The sequence below is a fragment of the Salvelinus sp. IW2-2015 genome, linkage group LG36, assembly GCF_002910315.2.
Source record: "Salvelinus sp. IW2-2015 linkage group LG36, ASM291031v2, whole genome shotgun sequence".
Taxonomy (NCBI): Eukaryota; Metazoa; Chordata; class Actinopteri; order Salmoniformes; family Salmonidae; genus Salvelinus; species Salvelinus sp. IW2-2015.
In genome coordinates this window covers 15,527,875-15,544,069 of record NC_036875.1, presented here as the reverse complement: position 1 = coordinate 15,544,069, position 16,195 = coordinate 15,527,875, and the positions used below count along the sequence as shown (strand labels likewise).

At 44.2% G+C, this 16,195-nt stretch overlaps 1 protein-coding gene across 1 annotated transcript in view; it reads right to left on the bottom strand.

The window, feature by feature from the left end:
• Positions 1–16,195, bottom strand: part of tns1b (tensin 1b) — a 215,572-nt gene that overhangs the window by 107,701 nt on the left and 91,676 nt on the right. Inside the window, exon 4 of the mRNA XM_070437656.1 lies at positions 1,422–1,460. Coding sequence (XP_070293757.1) covers positions 1,422–1,460 — 39 coding nt within the window. The remainder of the gene's footprint in view (positions 1–1,421; positions 1,461–16,195) is intronic.

Sequence of the window (16,195 nt, the reverse complement as noted above, 5' to 3'; positions counted from 1 at the left end):
AGAGGTCCACTTCCTCCACACACACAGACGCACACACACACATCAAACATAAAAGAAGTAGCCAATCATGAGTCATGTTGCAATCACTCTAAAATCCATCACTCTGCCTAGTTAGAGACTACATAGCCTACTTACTAATGCAATGAAGCAAAATCAGAGGGAGAAAATAATGTATGCAAACCAAACATCTGCACAAGCAAATGGTACTAGTGTGAAGTTGTGGTATTTTCTCCTGTTTCCTGCTCTCTGTAAGGCCCTTTCGTCCAGCTGGACTCAGTTTCCTCTGGTAAATACTGCCACTGTTGTCCTTGAGAACCATATTTTGTTTTCACAACACAGCTGCTGTAGGCCTCCCGAGTAGCTTGCCGTGTGTGTGGGTGTGTTGTGTGTGTGTGTTGTGTGTGTGTGTGTGTGTGTGTGTGTGTGTGTGTGTGTGTGTGTGTGTGTGTGTGTGTGTGTGTGTGTGTGTGTGTGTGTGTGTGTGTGTTGTGTGTGTGTGTGTGGTGTGTGTGTGTGTGTGTGTGTGTGTGCTGTCTTCGTGCAGTATGTTGTGTGCACTTTCTCTCTCCTCGGTCGTAAAAAGACCATATGTCAGTGAATGTTTTACATCTTAGCTAATTAACGTTTAAGTGGGCAATCAGCAAAATGTTGGGTGTGATGTCTACCTCTGGGGTGAGTTGTCTTGGCATAGGGACAGAGAGAAAATGACATGGGAGGCCATTTCACAAAGTGAAACTCCCCTGTAGATGACATACTGGGGAAGGAAAATAGATAAACCCCCTACTTTGGGCCTCAGAACAGCCTCAATTCGTCGGGGCATGGACTCTACAAGAAGTCGAAAGCGTTCCACAGGGATGCTGGCCCATGTTGACTCCAATGCTTCCCACAGTTGTGTCAAGTTGGCTGGATGTCCCTTGGGTGGTGGACCATTCTTGATACACACACACATCCTTCTTTAACCTGTCTCTCCTTCATCTACACTGATTGAAGCGGATTTAACAAGTGACATCAACAAGGGATCATTGCTTTCACCTGGATTCACTTGGTCAGTCTTTGGCATGGAAAGAGCAGGTGTCCTTAATGTTTTGTATACTCAGTGTACATTGCAGGCTACTCTTTGTCTTGCCAAGGATTAGAGTAAATGTATACACGGAACGTGCAGAGAGGGCAAATAATTCCACATCCAACAGAGAATCTCAAACCCAGACCAAAAAAGGTAATGCAGCAACATTATGTTGTTTTTATTGCCCTTGCTCATTCGTTGGATTCCCAGAACCAATTCCCTGGATGTTTGGATGGCATTCTGAAGAAGGGATTACTCCACAATACATGGACACACTATTACTGACATATTTACATTGTGTAAGTAACTGTATTGTAACTGTTGAGCAATATATATATATATAGAAAAAACATCTTACCAGCTCATAGTTAGTGGCAGGGACACAGGACGAAGACACCTGGAAAAGAAAATGAAGAAAATGTTGTATGTTGCAGATTATGCATAAGCGCATACAGTATACAGACAGTTGATACCTGATTTAAACTCTCAAAATTTGACCTGTGTGATCCTGAGCATTAGTCCTTTGTTTTTACTGTATTCTTCAATATAGTATATAGTACATTTCCCAAAACTATTCCATCTTATGAATGTGTATCAATGTGTATGTGTTTAGGTATATCACAGGAAGAATATGACAATACCCTAGTGATCAAAATGTCTTAACAGMGATACAGACAACAGACCTAAGAGATGCTGTACAGTTCATTTTAGAATAGAATGATTTTCTTGTTTACGTCATTGTTCCCATGATCCATATCAAAGCTGGCTAAATCACTTTTGGCCCAGGCTGAGAGGCTGGGAAAAGAGAACAATACATTAGCATTGAGCTCTGAGCCAACCTCAATGGACAATCTAATAACACAGTCAATTTCCGACTGTGTAACAGTATGCAACAAGTGAAAGGTAGCCTAACTGCTAACTCCTAGCAGCAGTTAACTAGCTTATCTTAGCACCAGAAAGTCAATCATGTTTAAAGGCGATTGTGAAGCCTACTGGAACCCATGATCTGCCAAGGTTGGCGCTAACCTCTAATCCGATTAGCGCTCTAATGGCTGCGACAATCAATCCCAGAGTTCCGAGGAGAAGCACGAGGACTGGGAGGGGGTAAACAGGAAGAGGATAATAACGAGGGACTCAAATAGAACACTGAGATGAACCGTTTCCACATGAGGACCATCAGCCAAACAGTAAGTTGTCAGTGATGTTCCCTTCCTAAAAAAGTCTCTTTCACTTCATTTTCAAACAAAATACTATTGTTAGGAAAGGCTAAATTAGAAGCAGGAGACAGTAACTCCGATTCAATCAGCTGTTGACCTTTTTCACTTGCTCATCTCTTTATCTCTCTTTGCCTTACCCCCCCCCCCCCACACACACCCACGTTCTCTCTCTTGCTCCCGTAACAGGGCTGTCTGTCAATGCTGGACCACTATCTCTGTTTTAGTGCTAAAAGGTCRGCTGTAGGCTATCAGGGCTGTTAGCCTTTAAAAGCCCCCTGTCATTCACAGAGGCAAATCCTTGACTAATTGTCCCTTGCGGTGTGAACAGAAGACTTATGGTTTCTTGGGGTCTGCTTTATGTTTACACTAAAGCTAGCACATTCCTTTCTGTCCACATAAAAAGCCTGAACAGTCTCTAACAGTCTCCACCAAAACTCCCCAAATGTTGCTTCAGGCAATGTAAAGCACCGCAAATAAATACAATGGGACAAATCTGTCACGGCAGAGAGTAAATCAAGGATTATCCATCGCTAAGCCCATACAGTGGTTGATCTGCAATTCTAATACCGAGCTTGCTACTTCTTTGTACTGTAAGCAAAAGCCTCATTCAATAGCTCAGTTGTTTTCACAATGCATGGCAGCAATGACTCAATGCTTAACTCTCTCTATTGTCTGTTTCTGATTTCTTTGTTCATGTAGTTTATAAATCAATGTAGTTTATTCATGAAGCTATAAATGGAATGTGCAGATTTTCTAAGCTGACTAAGGCATTACCTTATAACGTTGGGACAGTGAAGGTATAACTGCGACAGTGGTTACTAATTTTCAGTGAAGTTTCACAAACACACAAGAGGTCTACACAAATTCACCTGAATGCCCATTGGTCCTTACAACAAAGCAATCTCAAGATCCTCAGGGAGCTCAAAGTCAACTGGATGTTTTCAAGCTAGAAAATCACACTGGACATTGCTAGTGTGACTATACAGCCAACACACACGTTGATTGGATCAAGCTAACAGCATCACTGGACGGTAGCCATTGGGGTGTGAGTCGGCTTATTGGATTCACAAGGTTATATCGGATGTGTGAGTCACGTTGGGTCATCAAAGTCCTTGTCGTTTTGGAGGCCGTTACTCAAAACCCTGATGGAATAGAGGAATGCGGACTGTAAACAGGAAAGCATTGCTATCTGATACCAGCAAAAAGAGGTGCATAGTAGTTAGTTGAGCATGTATAGAATGTAGCATTTGTAGGGAACTATTTAAATACAGTGTACACCAAAATAAATGCTGTATCTCTGACTTATGACTGACTGTAACCAGATAAATCAAGTAGCATGAGGACAGCTCCATGGAATGCCACTTGTCTCTTGAGAAAGGCTGCAGTTATTATTTAGAGGTGCTGCGAGTTGACAAAGTACAGTATCTCAGCCTGGTTCAAGCCTCCTCAAATCACCCTAACCATGCCTGCCCATGTCTGCACCTCACCCCCCAACCCTCCCATTCACTCCACACACTGACAGCTGCCCCCTCCATGCCTCTCAGCTCATCCAAGGACTCCAAGGGGCCTGGGGTATGTCTGAGCCCCGCTGAGGTGCCTCCTCCCTGGCCTGGCCCATCTCATCACATGGCCCCCACTTCACCCCCAGGCTCCTGCTGCTAACAGTTAAGTCCACCTGCAATCAGTAACCACTCCGACACCTTGTGTGTTTCACCCGAAATTCCCGCCCTTTTCTACTTGCCCTGCAATCCTCCATGACCCTCCCTTGAGTGAGGAATTTTCAGGGTCGGATTGGTATCGAGGATGTGCTTATCGAGGTTGCCGTGAAGGGCATATGCTGGTGGGGGAATGGAAAGTGGTCTTTGGGATTGCTTCACAAATCAGTAACACATGACAAGTGTGTTAAAGCAAGTGCTCTATACTGAGGATTAACAAGGCTAAGGGCTAAGGCTAATCTCAGTCAAATATCCAAGGGTGTCATTGACACCCCCGTCCCCCCCAAAAAATATAATAATTATAATAATTATCTTTTGTCTCTCTGTGTTTCATAATTTTCCTTCAATTCACAAGAGGCTGAATGTATCTCAGGTGAGAAAGCATCCGAGGGAGCGAAACAGCGCCGCTCTGACTCTCCACGTGTAGGCTATCATTCGGATACTGTCTGGTCCAAACGAGTATGACATTGTTGCCGCCCATAGCATTGAATACAAGGGAAGCCAGCAAGCATTTGGCTTCCCTTGACAAAAAAAGTATAACAAATTTGCCAATCATTGTTGAGCTAGGGAACTGTTGTAACGGCAGCCTTCCTCCTCTTCGTCTGAAGAGGAGGTGTAGCAGGGATCGGACCAAGACGCAGCGTAGCTCGTGTTCAACATGTTTTAATAGGCGAGACGAAAACGTGAATGCTTACAAATAACAAAATAACAAACGTGGCAAACCGAAACAGTCCTCTCTGGTGAAACGAACACAAAGACAGGAAACAACCACCCACAAAATCCCAACACAAAACAAGCCACCTAAATATGATTCCCAATCAGAGACAACACAAAACACCTGCCTCTGATTGAGAACCATATTAGGCCAAACATAGAAACGGACAAACTAGACACACAACATAGAATGCCCACCCAGCTCACGTTCTGACCAACACTAAAACAAGTAAAACACACAAGAACTATGGTCAGAACGTGACAACTGTGAATGGTCCTGCGGGAAAAATGTCAAGGGAAGCCAACTTGGATTTGGCGTCTCCTATCAAATTGCTTTAAGAGCCTAGGTCATTAACAGAAACAACTCRAATTGTTGCATCTCGTTGTGTTGTTGTCCTCCGGTGGCTAGCTAGCTAAATTTGTCCCTTTCCTAAATTAGCCATGGATGGAGATAGGGATTTGGACTTGTGGTTTTACTTAATTCTCTGTACAGGCCAATGATTATAACGGCGATTCGGATCCAACCATTAGTTCAATATGTAGCTAGATGGAGAAGGCTAATGATAACTAACTAACGTTGCGATGAATGGAAGTTAGGCTAGCGACCAAGCATTTTAGCCAGGTAGCCTAGGACAACAAAAAATAAAAGTGTGTACTGTATGATAGAGTGATAGACCGTTTTGTCAACATGAAAGAGAAGAGGATGGCATTGACATTTCTCTACAAGTAGGGTAAGTCAACATGTTTTTCTACGCACACACATGCACGCAAACATAAATCAGAACCATGGACATCCACATMATATTTAGGTTATGTTGATTAGACTAAATTGGTTTTGGTATCTTTCAGCAGAAGTGATTTGATGATGTTGAAATGTTGAAGTTGAAATGGTACTTGAATAGTGGAGGCAGGTCCATTTTTCTTTGCAACTTGTGGTAACTCTCTGTGGTTCAAAATCAATAGTTGTTTAGTGGTCGGAAAATGACGGAAACATTAACTTGCTTGACCATGCTGTAGGTCATGTAACTGTCTTACATGCAATATGCGTTGTGGACTTCACCGGACAGAGGTTGCTATCCGGTTTTGTGATAAAACAAAGGTGTGGTTGAATTTATTCTGCAACCGTCTTCCTATTGTCTCGGCCTTTAGGCCTATATATCACAGTGGCAAGGCATATGAACTAACAGGTTATAGAGCAAACAACACAGTGTAAGTTGTATTATGGCTTTTTTTCAGGGGGGGGGGGGGACTTGGCTTCCCCAGTGATTTTAACCACACACCGCTACTGATAGGCAGACCAATGCACTATGAATCCCAATGAATTCCTGTGTGACAAACAAAGTTCAATGATGGCCCTCGGCAAAACATTTATTAAACATGGAGCGACCAACAGCTAGGCATAAAATGAATGCAATTTAATGGATTTGAACACAGCTGGAGGCGGAGGGACATAGACTTACTTAGTGAGTAAGTTCGACAAAAGAGCAGAAAAAAAGGTAGAACAATTGACACAAAGCCTAAAGCACGTGGGCCTATTCAAACACTCCCTACAGCCAACTGATGGCATTTCAGACGTGAGACATGAATTCCAATGGGATGACGACATTTGGACTACTAATATTGTAAATGCGTAATMCTTGACCACTTCGGGCTCCTTACTTGGCCACAATAATGAGAACCCACAGTAGGCTAGATTGAGAAAGAACGAAACAGGTCTACCCATAAAATAATAACTCAGATTCTACCCTAGGTAGCCATTTCCATTGAGTTGTACTCTTGGCTTTAGAGGCCAACTGTAACACATAGTTTAGCATGCATCCTGTAGCCTGGCAGGTGGTCAAAGACTAGGCACAGAGACTGTTAAGAGAAGGACCAGGTGAACACAGCATTGGGCCCACCGCAGGTCAAACCGTGGGTAACCGCACTGAGAAAATATTACCCTGACACTCTGAAAACTAGAAGTAAGTAAGTGCAGAACAGAGGGAGAAATTAGTAAAGAAGAGTTGGAAATGTGAACAGATTTGCAGGTGGAGAATGGCAAGGTGTGGCATAGAGAATGGAAGGAGAGCCTCAGTGAGCCTCCAGGTGACTTAAATGTAATGTAAATGTGACTTTGTGAATACAGGTGAATACATATAATTGCATTCATAATGATTTATTCAAAAATATGTCATACTGTAGAGCAGGGTTATTCAAAGTCAGTTGCGACCCCATAAGTGTCAAGGCTGTGGGTAACTGGTGAAAGGAGTCAGGCGCAGGAGAGCTGAGATGCGTGGACAAGGTATTTAATACAAGATAACACCAGTATAAACACAATACAACGGTGCGGGAAAAATACCGATACCACGAAATAAACGGGTGTAATAAGAAAACCCGGCAACAAAATACCAGCCGTCAGTAACAGCCTGAACAATAGAACAAACACGCACACAAACATGGGGGAAACCAGAGGGTTAAATAATGAACATGTAATGGGGGCATTGAAACCAGGTGTGTAGAAAACAAAGACAAAACAAAGGGAAAATGAAAAGTGGATCGGCGATGGCTAGAAGGCCGGTGACGTCGACTCCGCTCGAACAAGGAGAGGGACCGACTCCGGCGGAAGTCGTGACAATAAGGGGGAAACGAGGTGGGGTCGCCCCAAAAAACAAATAACTACATTTTATTAAGAGTATAGATTATTGTATGGGACAATATACAATGTTTTGGAGAAACGCAATTCGACAATTATTTTGAGGAAATGTATTTATTGGTTGCTTTTCATTTTGATAAGAGATTATTTGTTGATGTAAAAATCGAAATTGACAGATTTTAAAGATGTGTCATTAGATTTGGCGTGGGGTCGCAATAAATTATTTGATGGAAAATATGGGATCCCCGCCGAAAAAGTTACCTTCTTTTCTCTTTCTCTCTCTCTGGTTACTTTCTATCAGGACATTGTAATGCCTTTAAGGACCTGGGTAACAGATTCAAGTGGAGTATACAAGTACTACATTTACAGTGGTGGAAGGAGAGGAGGGACAAAACGTTTCCAGACCACTTTAGTTAGCATGGGGGAAAAACATAAAGCCTTTGTCAGTGTATGGGTGCAGGAACAGCCATGAGCGTGTGTTGATGCTATCGAAGTGTACGAACAAGTGTAATATAATAAAGGGTAATTGTGTTGTTGCATTCTGTACATGCTTGTGTTAACAACATTAAATCAAGGTCCATTTCCCGCAGACAAAAGTCCATGGCAAATGGCTCTGTCAGTACTGGATATACAKTCGTTCATTGCTTACATGGGAGGATGTACAAACATTGTCTTGTGTTGAGCTACTACAGATAAACTACAATAGATACAGCAATATGATCAATTTGACTTATCTGGTTATTRATTTCACAAAACAGTTTAGTATTGCTCCGTTTGGGTTGATGGCTTGGGATCATGGCTTAGCTTGCGTTGATAGTCCTGCAGCCAMAAGTGGTCAAAGAAAGAGAAAAAAAAGCAATAATTCTCTTCACAAATTGTTTGATTGTGGCAGTGTGAGAGGTGAGCTGCTGGTGCACTCCAGGCTACCATTACAATGTAATGAATCAATCGTGGTAGGTCAGGTGTATTTCCAAAGTGACAAAAATGGGCATAGCACCACTCAAACCTTCAAACCTCTGGCACTGGCATAAACACAAGACCTCTCCTGAGTGCTTTAATGTTTACTCAGACCCAATACATCCATGCATCTGGAAATTCCTCATAGAAATATTCAGTGTGCAAATTCAATTTACTTGGCGTAACCAATAACAGAGGGCTTTCCGTAGCAGGGGTATCTTAGTTTGCAAGATTCTGTGTTAGTTTGGACTTATTGGGTATAAACAATAGAGAAAGGAATGAAGTGGAATCGCTGGCCCATGTGCCTGTGCCCATTCCCCCTTCAGAACAGCTATGCGTTCCTTTCTCTTTTTTCTTTCAGTGTGAAAAGTAGAACATCTTCAGCTGACTGCCAAGCTCTGATCCATCCCACACTGACTACATAACATTGTTTCCCTTCTCAATATGTAAATAGCCAGTCTTTTTCATATATATCTTAATCTCACTTTCTATCTACAAACTAAATATACTTCCTACAACCCGCGTCACCCAATGCAGTAAGGATCTGCTATTTTTATTCCTTATTACTGGAACTTCCATCAGAAGCAAGCCAGCTAACTAGCTTCTAGTCTTTGTTAGCCAACGGCTAGCGGTCTTCACCTTTTTCTCGGTCACCAGCCARCCAGCYTTAGCTTGGCCAGCCTTAGCTCGGACAACACCTGCCAGTTTGCACAGCGCGATATCAAYCCAGAGCATATCGGACTGGTTCTCTCAACCATATCAMCGGATTCCTGCCGCTCTGGATCATTACACCGGATCATCGCAGCTAGCTAGCTGYAAATGAGTGGCTACTGTTAGCTAACGCCTCTGTCCYGAAGCAAGACCAGCTAGCCTTGAGCTAGCCTCGAGCTAGGCCCATATATCAGCTAATTCTWGGGCTACAATACCTCCTTTGCCAATAGGCCTGGACCATTTATTGTCGACACGGAGCCCTGCCRATCCATCACGACTGGACTGCCGACGTGATCACCCGATGTGGTCTCAACAGGCTATTCTGTTACGATGTCGGCGAAGAACCATCTACTAGCCCCGGYCCGCTAGCTTTTCTGAACGCTGTGTCCCCTGCTCGCCTAGCGTAGTAGTGACTACCAAACGGCACCCTRMCTCACCTATTGCGGCTCAAACTCAGGTCCTGTATGTACCTAACTGACCCGCTCTGCCCATTCATCGCCATTTACCCGTTGTTGTCTTAGCTCTCCTGATCAACACCTGTGATTGCTTTACRYCTCTCTCTAAAGTCAAAATGCCTTGTCTACTGCTGTCTTGGCTAGTTCTTATTGTTWATTTCACTGTAGAAGCCTCAGTCCYGCTCAAAATGCCTTACATAGCTCTTTTGTCCCACCCCACACATGTGGAGACCTCACCTACCTTAACTGGTGCCTCCAGAGACAAAACCTCTCTCATTGTCACTCAAAGCCTAGGTTTACCTCCACTGTACTYATATCCTACCATACCCTTGCCTGTACATTATGCCCTGAATCTATTCTACCACGGCCAGAAATCTGCTCCTTTAATTCTCTGTCCCCAAYGCACTAGACGACCAGTTCTTATAGCCTTTAGCAGTACTCTTATGCTACTCCTCCTCTGTTCCTCTGGGGATGTAGAGGTTAACCCAGGCCYTGTAGCCCCCAGGTCCACTTCTATTCCCCAGGCGCTATCATTTGTTGACTTCTGTAACCGTAAAAGCCTTGGTTTCATGCATGTTAACATCAGAAGCCTCCTCCCTAAGTTTGTTTTATTCACTGCTTGAGCACACTCCACCAACCCTGATGTCCTAGTCGTGTCTGAATCCTGGCTTAGGAAGGCCACCAAAAATTCAGAAATTTCCATCCCCAACTACAACATTTTCCACCAAGATAGAACTGCCAAAAGGGGCGGAGTTGCAATCTACTGCAGAGACAGCCTGCAGAGTGCTGTCATGCTATCCAGGTCTGTGCCCAAACAGTTTGAGCTTCTACTTTTAAAAATCCAACTTTCCAGAAATAAGTCTCTTGCCGCTTGTTATAGACCCCCCTCAGCCCCCAACTGGGCCCTGGACACCATATGTGAATTAGTTGCCCCCCATTTATCTTCAGAGTTTGTACTGTTAGGTGACCTAAACTGGGATATGCTTAACACCCCGGCCGTCCTACAATCTAAGCTAGATGCCCTCAATCTCACACAAATTATCAAGGAACCTACCAGGTACAACCCTAAATCCGTAAACACGAGCACCCTCATCCTGACCAACCTACCCTCTAAATACACCGCTGCTGTCTTCAACCAGGACCTCAGCAATCACTGCCTCATTGCCTGCATGTGTATTGGTTCTCGGTCAAACGACCACCCCTTATCACTGTCAAACACTCCCAAAAACACTTCAGCGAGCAGGCCTTTCTAATCAACCTGGTCCGGGTATCCTGGAAGGATATTGACCTCATTCCGTCAGTAGAGGATGCCTGGTTATTCTTTAAATGTGCTTTCCTCACCATCTTAAATAAGCATGCCCCATTCAAAAAATGTAGAACTAAGAACAGATATACCCTTGGATCACTCCAGACTTGACTGCCCTTGACCAGCACAAAAACATCCTGTGGCATACTGCATTAGCATCCAATAGCCCCCGCAATGTGCAACTTTTCAGGGAAGTTAGGAACCAAWATACACAGGCAGTTAGGAAAGCAAAGGCTAKCYTTTTCAAACAGAAATGTGCATCCTGTTGCACAAACTCCAAAAAGTCCTGGGGCACTGTAAAGTCCATGGAGAATAAGAGTACCTACTTCCAGCTGCCCACTGCACTGAGGCTAGGAAACACTGTCACCACCGATAAAACTACGATCATCGAGAATTTCAATAAGCATTTATCTACGGATGGCCATGCTTTCCACCTGGCTACCCCTACCCCTGTCAACAGCTCTGCACCCCCCACAGCAACTTGCCCAAGCCTCTCCCATTTCTCCTTCACCCAAATCCAGATAGCTGATGCTCTGAAAGACCTGCAAAATCTGGAACCCTACAAATCAGCTGGGCTTGACAATCTGGACCCTCTCTTTCTAAAATTATCCGTCGCAATTGTTGCAACCCCTATTACCGGTTTGTTCAACCTCTCTTTCGTATCGTCTGAGATCCCTAAAGATTGGAAAGCTGCCGCGGTCATCCCACTCATCAAAGGGGGAAACACTCTAGACCCAAACTGTTACAGACCTATCCTATCCTATCCTACCCTGCMTTTCTAAAGTCTTCGAAAGCCAAGTTAACAAATTGTCTGGACCTCTGGCAGTTTCTATGGGGGACTCTTTTCTCYGTATACATCAATGATGTCGCTCTTGCTGCGGGTGATTCTCAGATCCACCTCTACGCAGACGACACCATTCTGTATACTTCTGGCCCTTCTTTGGACACTGTGTTAACAAACCTCCAGACGAGCTTCAATGCCATACAACACTCCTTCTGTGGCCTCCAACTGCTCTTCAATGCCAATAACCCGCACCTGCCCTCCCGTCTAGCATCAATACTCTGGACGGTTCTGACTTAGAATATGTGGACAACTACAAATACCTAGGTGTCTGATTAGACTGTAAACTCTCCTTCCAGACTCACATTAAGCATCTCCAATCGAAAATTAAATCTAGAATCGGCTTCCTATTTCGCAACAAAGCATCCTTCACTCATGCTGCCAAACATTCTCCCATAAAACTGACCATCCTACCGATCCTTGACTTCGGTGATGTCATTTACAGAATAGCCTCCAACACTCTACTCAGCAATTGTATGTAGTCTGTCACAGTGCCATTCGTTTTGTCACCAAAGCCCCATATACTACCCACCACTGCGTCCTGTATGCTCTCGTTAGCTGGCCCTCGCTTCATATTCGTCGCCAAACCCACTGGCTCCAGGTCATCTATACGTCTTTTCTAGGTAAAGCTCTGCCTTATCTCAGCTCACTGGTCGCCATAGCAGCACCCACCCATAGCACACGCTCCAGCAGGTATATTTCCCTGAAAGCCAACTCCTGCTTTGGCTGCCTTTCCTTCCAGTTCTCTGCTGCCAATGACTGGAACGAAATGCAAAAATCACTTATATCTCCCTCACTAAATTTAAGCATCAGCTGTCAGAGCAGCTCACAGATCATTGCACATGTACACAGCCCATCTGTAAATAGCCCACCCAACTACCYCATCCCCATATTGTTAAAACATTTTTTTTCTCCTTTGCACMCTAGTATCTCTACTTGCACATTCATCRTCTGCACATCTATCACTCCAGTGTTTAATTGCTAAATTGTAATTATTTTGCCACTATGGCCTATTTATTGCCTTACCTCCCTAATCTTACTACATCTGCACACACTGTATATAGATTTTTCTATTGTGTTATTGACTGTACGTTTGTTTATCCAATGTGTAACTCTGTGTTGTTTGCACTGCTTTGCTTATATCTTGGCCAGGTCGCAGTTGTAAATGAGAACTTGTTCTCAACTAGCCTACCTGGTTAAATAAGGTGAAATAATCATTTAAAAAAACAAACATTTAGCAACACTGAAGGGCCAGGCGAGGATGGATGTGAGTAAACATCTTAGAGAGAGAGAGAGAGGGGAGAGAGACAGAGAGAGAGAGGGGAGAGAGAGTTAGACAGAGAGACAAGACAGAGACAGAGACAGCAGACAGACAGAGAGACAGAGAGAGAGACGAGACAGAGACGGGCAGACAAACAGAGAGACAGAGACAGAGAAGGGCAGACAAACAGAGAGACAGGACAGATACAGAGAGACAGAGAACAGAACAGAGAGACAGAGACAAGACAGAGACAGAGACAGAGACAGACAGACAGACAGACAGACAGACAGACAGACAGACAGACAGACAGACAGACAGACAGACAGACAGACAGACAGAGAGCGCACATGGCAGAGGGTGAAAGAGGGGTGTGAAATAGAGCAGGATTTGACACACTCTAAATCCCTGCCATGTTTATTCTCCCTGGCGAGGACTGGAGGAGCCTGCTGCGTCTTCAACAGGGCCGCCTGTTCATTCTCACTCCATCTTTGTTTGGCAGAACTACTGTCACACGGCAGAGAGAAGCTATGCCTTGTTTCTTTTGTTACTGCACAGTGAGGTCACACTTCCTCCAGACTCTTCAGGATGACATGTGGGATCAAGTCTTATTTACCAATGAGGTGACTTGCACATTGCCATGTTTTTATTGTTTGGCAAATGGCCAAGCATTGAGAACCCCATGGAGACAGTGAAAGAGGGGAAAAGGGGAGGCAAACAAGGAGAGCAATAAAGTGTAGCCTGTTCACAGACTCGTATGTGTGACCATAGGAGTTGGCAAGACAGCACAAAACTGATCTGGGACCAGGCTAAAAAGGTTGGTTATTGCTTAAATACAGATAACAGAGGGGAAGGTGAAGGTTAATCTCCAATCACGAGGGAGACTTGTGTCTCAGGATGGTAAATTGGTGTTGAGATATCCTCTAGTGGTGTGGGGCTGTGCTTTGGCAAAGTGGGTGGGTTATATCCTGCCTATTTGGCCCTGTCCGGGGTATCATCGATGGGGCACAGTGTCTCCTGACCCCTCCTGTCTCAGCCTTCAGTATTTATGCCGCAGTAGTTTATGTGTCGGGGCTAGGTCAGTCTGTTATATCTGGAGTACTTCTCCTGTCTTATCTGGTGTCCTGTGTGAATTTAAGTATGCTCTCTCTAATTCTCTCTTTCTCTTTCTTTCTCTTTCTTTCTCTCTCTCGGAGGACCTGAGCCCTAGGACCATGCCTCAGGACTACCTGGCATGATGACTCCTTGCTGTCCCCAGTCCACCTGGTCATGCTGCTGCTCCAGTTTCAACTGTTTCTGCCTGCGGCTATGAACCCTGCCTGTTCACCGAACGTGCTACCTGTCCAGACCTGCTTTTTTCAACTCTCTAGAGACAGCAGGAGCGGTAGAGATACTCTTAATGATCGGCTATGAAAAGCCAACTGACATTTTCTCCTGAGGTGCTACTGCGCACCCTCGACAACTACTGTGATTATTATTATTTGACCATGCTGGCCATTTATGAACATTTGAACATCTTGGCCATGTTCTGTTATAATCTCCACCCGGCACAGCCAGAAGAGGACTGGCCACCCCTCATRGCCTGGTTCCTCTCTAGGTTTCTTCCTAGGTTTTGGCCTTTCTAGGGAGTTTTTCCTAGCCACCGTGCTTCTAGTCCTGCATTGCTTGCTGTTTGGGGTTTTAGGCTGGGTTTCTGTACAGCACTTTGAGATATCARCTGATGTAAGAATGGCTATATAAATAMATTTGATTTGTGTATGAGGGTAATAGCGGATTCCTGCCATGAAACAATATCAGAGTCACAAGTTATTTGAACATGACCAAGCAATGGAAGAACATAATGTCCATATGATCAAATGTAAGAAAGTAAAATGCGATAGATAGATGCGTACCACATTTCATTGTAGTACACTTTATTGTAAAATTGCAATGTATTGTATCGTGTTGTAGCTTATCATAATATGTGTAAGTCTAAGTCTATTGGGATATGGCAACATTAGATTACTCACCCTTGGTTACCCTGAGCTGACATACAGTACTATAACTCAATTTGACTATAACTGCCTTAGTCAAGCCTTGGAAAGCAACAGTTCTTTTGTCTCTCAGGGAGCTGTGGCAGGCTGAGACAGGCTAGCACTGACAGGCAGCCTGGCTGGCATTTAGCACATTTGTGGAGAAGAGTTATGGGGATACAGAAATCCCCTTTCGCGGGCAGGTGGGCTGGTTTGATGCTCCGGGTCTAGTTTTGGAAACACGGCGACAGCAGACTAACTGGCACAAAACATGAGTTATCTCTCAGTGGCGTCTGAGGTCTCTGGTGAGATAGATGGGTGGATGTCTATGTCTTTCTCTATCCCTCATACAGACATGGGTGCGCCACACGACACGCATACTGTATGCACAGACACATACACAGACACGCGTGCATACACACATGCTGAATAAGTACAAACGTACAAACTGTTCACACACTCCCTTATAACCACAATGTGTTTTGCACACAATCTCAGAATTGCTGATGTGCAAATAAATATGTCCATAATTGACTCCATTAGAGCAATATTGATACAGTACATACACATCTCTGGGACGCCAACTGCATACCTTCGCTCAAATAAGCATTAATCACCGCAGTTTCATTCCAGAGCCAATATTGAAATGTTAATGAGCAGAGCAAATAAACTCTTCCATTTGGGGAACATAGAAAGAGTTCCACTTTTCAGTAAACGTTTGTGGGGCCTGTCTCTGTTTGTGGTTCTCTTTATGGACCGTTTGGAGAAAACACATGTATGCTACACAGCATCTAGTACACTACGCACGCCGTGCATAACCTCGCTGCCACCTACCAGCTCTGAGAACTTACAAATACTGCTCAGCACACGTCCCTTATAACACATGTGTTTTGACACACTAACTATGATCATGCTGATGTGCAAATAAATTGTCCATAATTGACTCCATTAGAGCAATATTGATACAGTACATTACACATCCTGGGACGCCAACTGCATACCTTCGCTCAATAGCATTAATCACCGCAGTTTCATTTCAGAGCCATATTGGAAAGTGTAATGAGCAGAGCAAATTCGGGAACATGAAAGAGTTCCACTTTTCAGTAAACGTTTTGGGGCGTCTTTTTGTGGTTCTCTTTTGGACCGTTTGGAGAAACACATGCTACACCACAGAACACACAGAAACACACACACACACACACACACACACCACACACACACACACACACACACACACACACACACACACACACACACACACACACACACACACACACACACACACACACACACACACAGCACACACACACACAC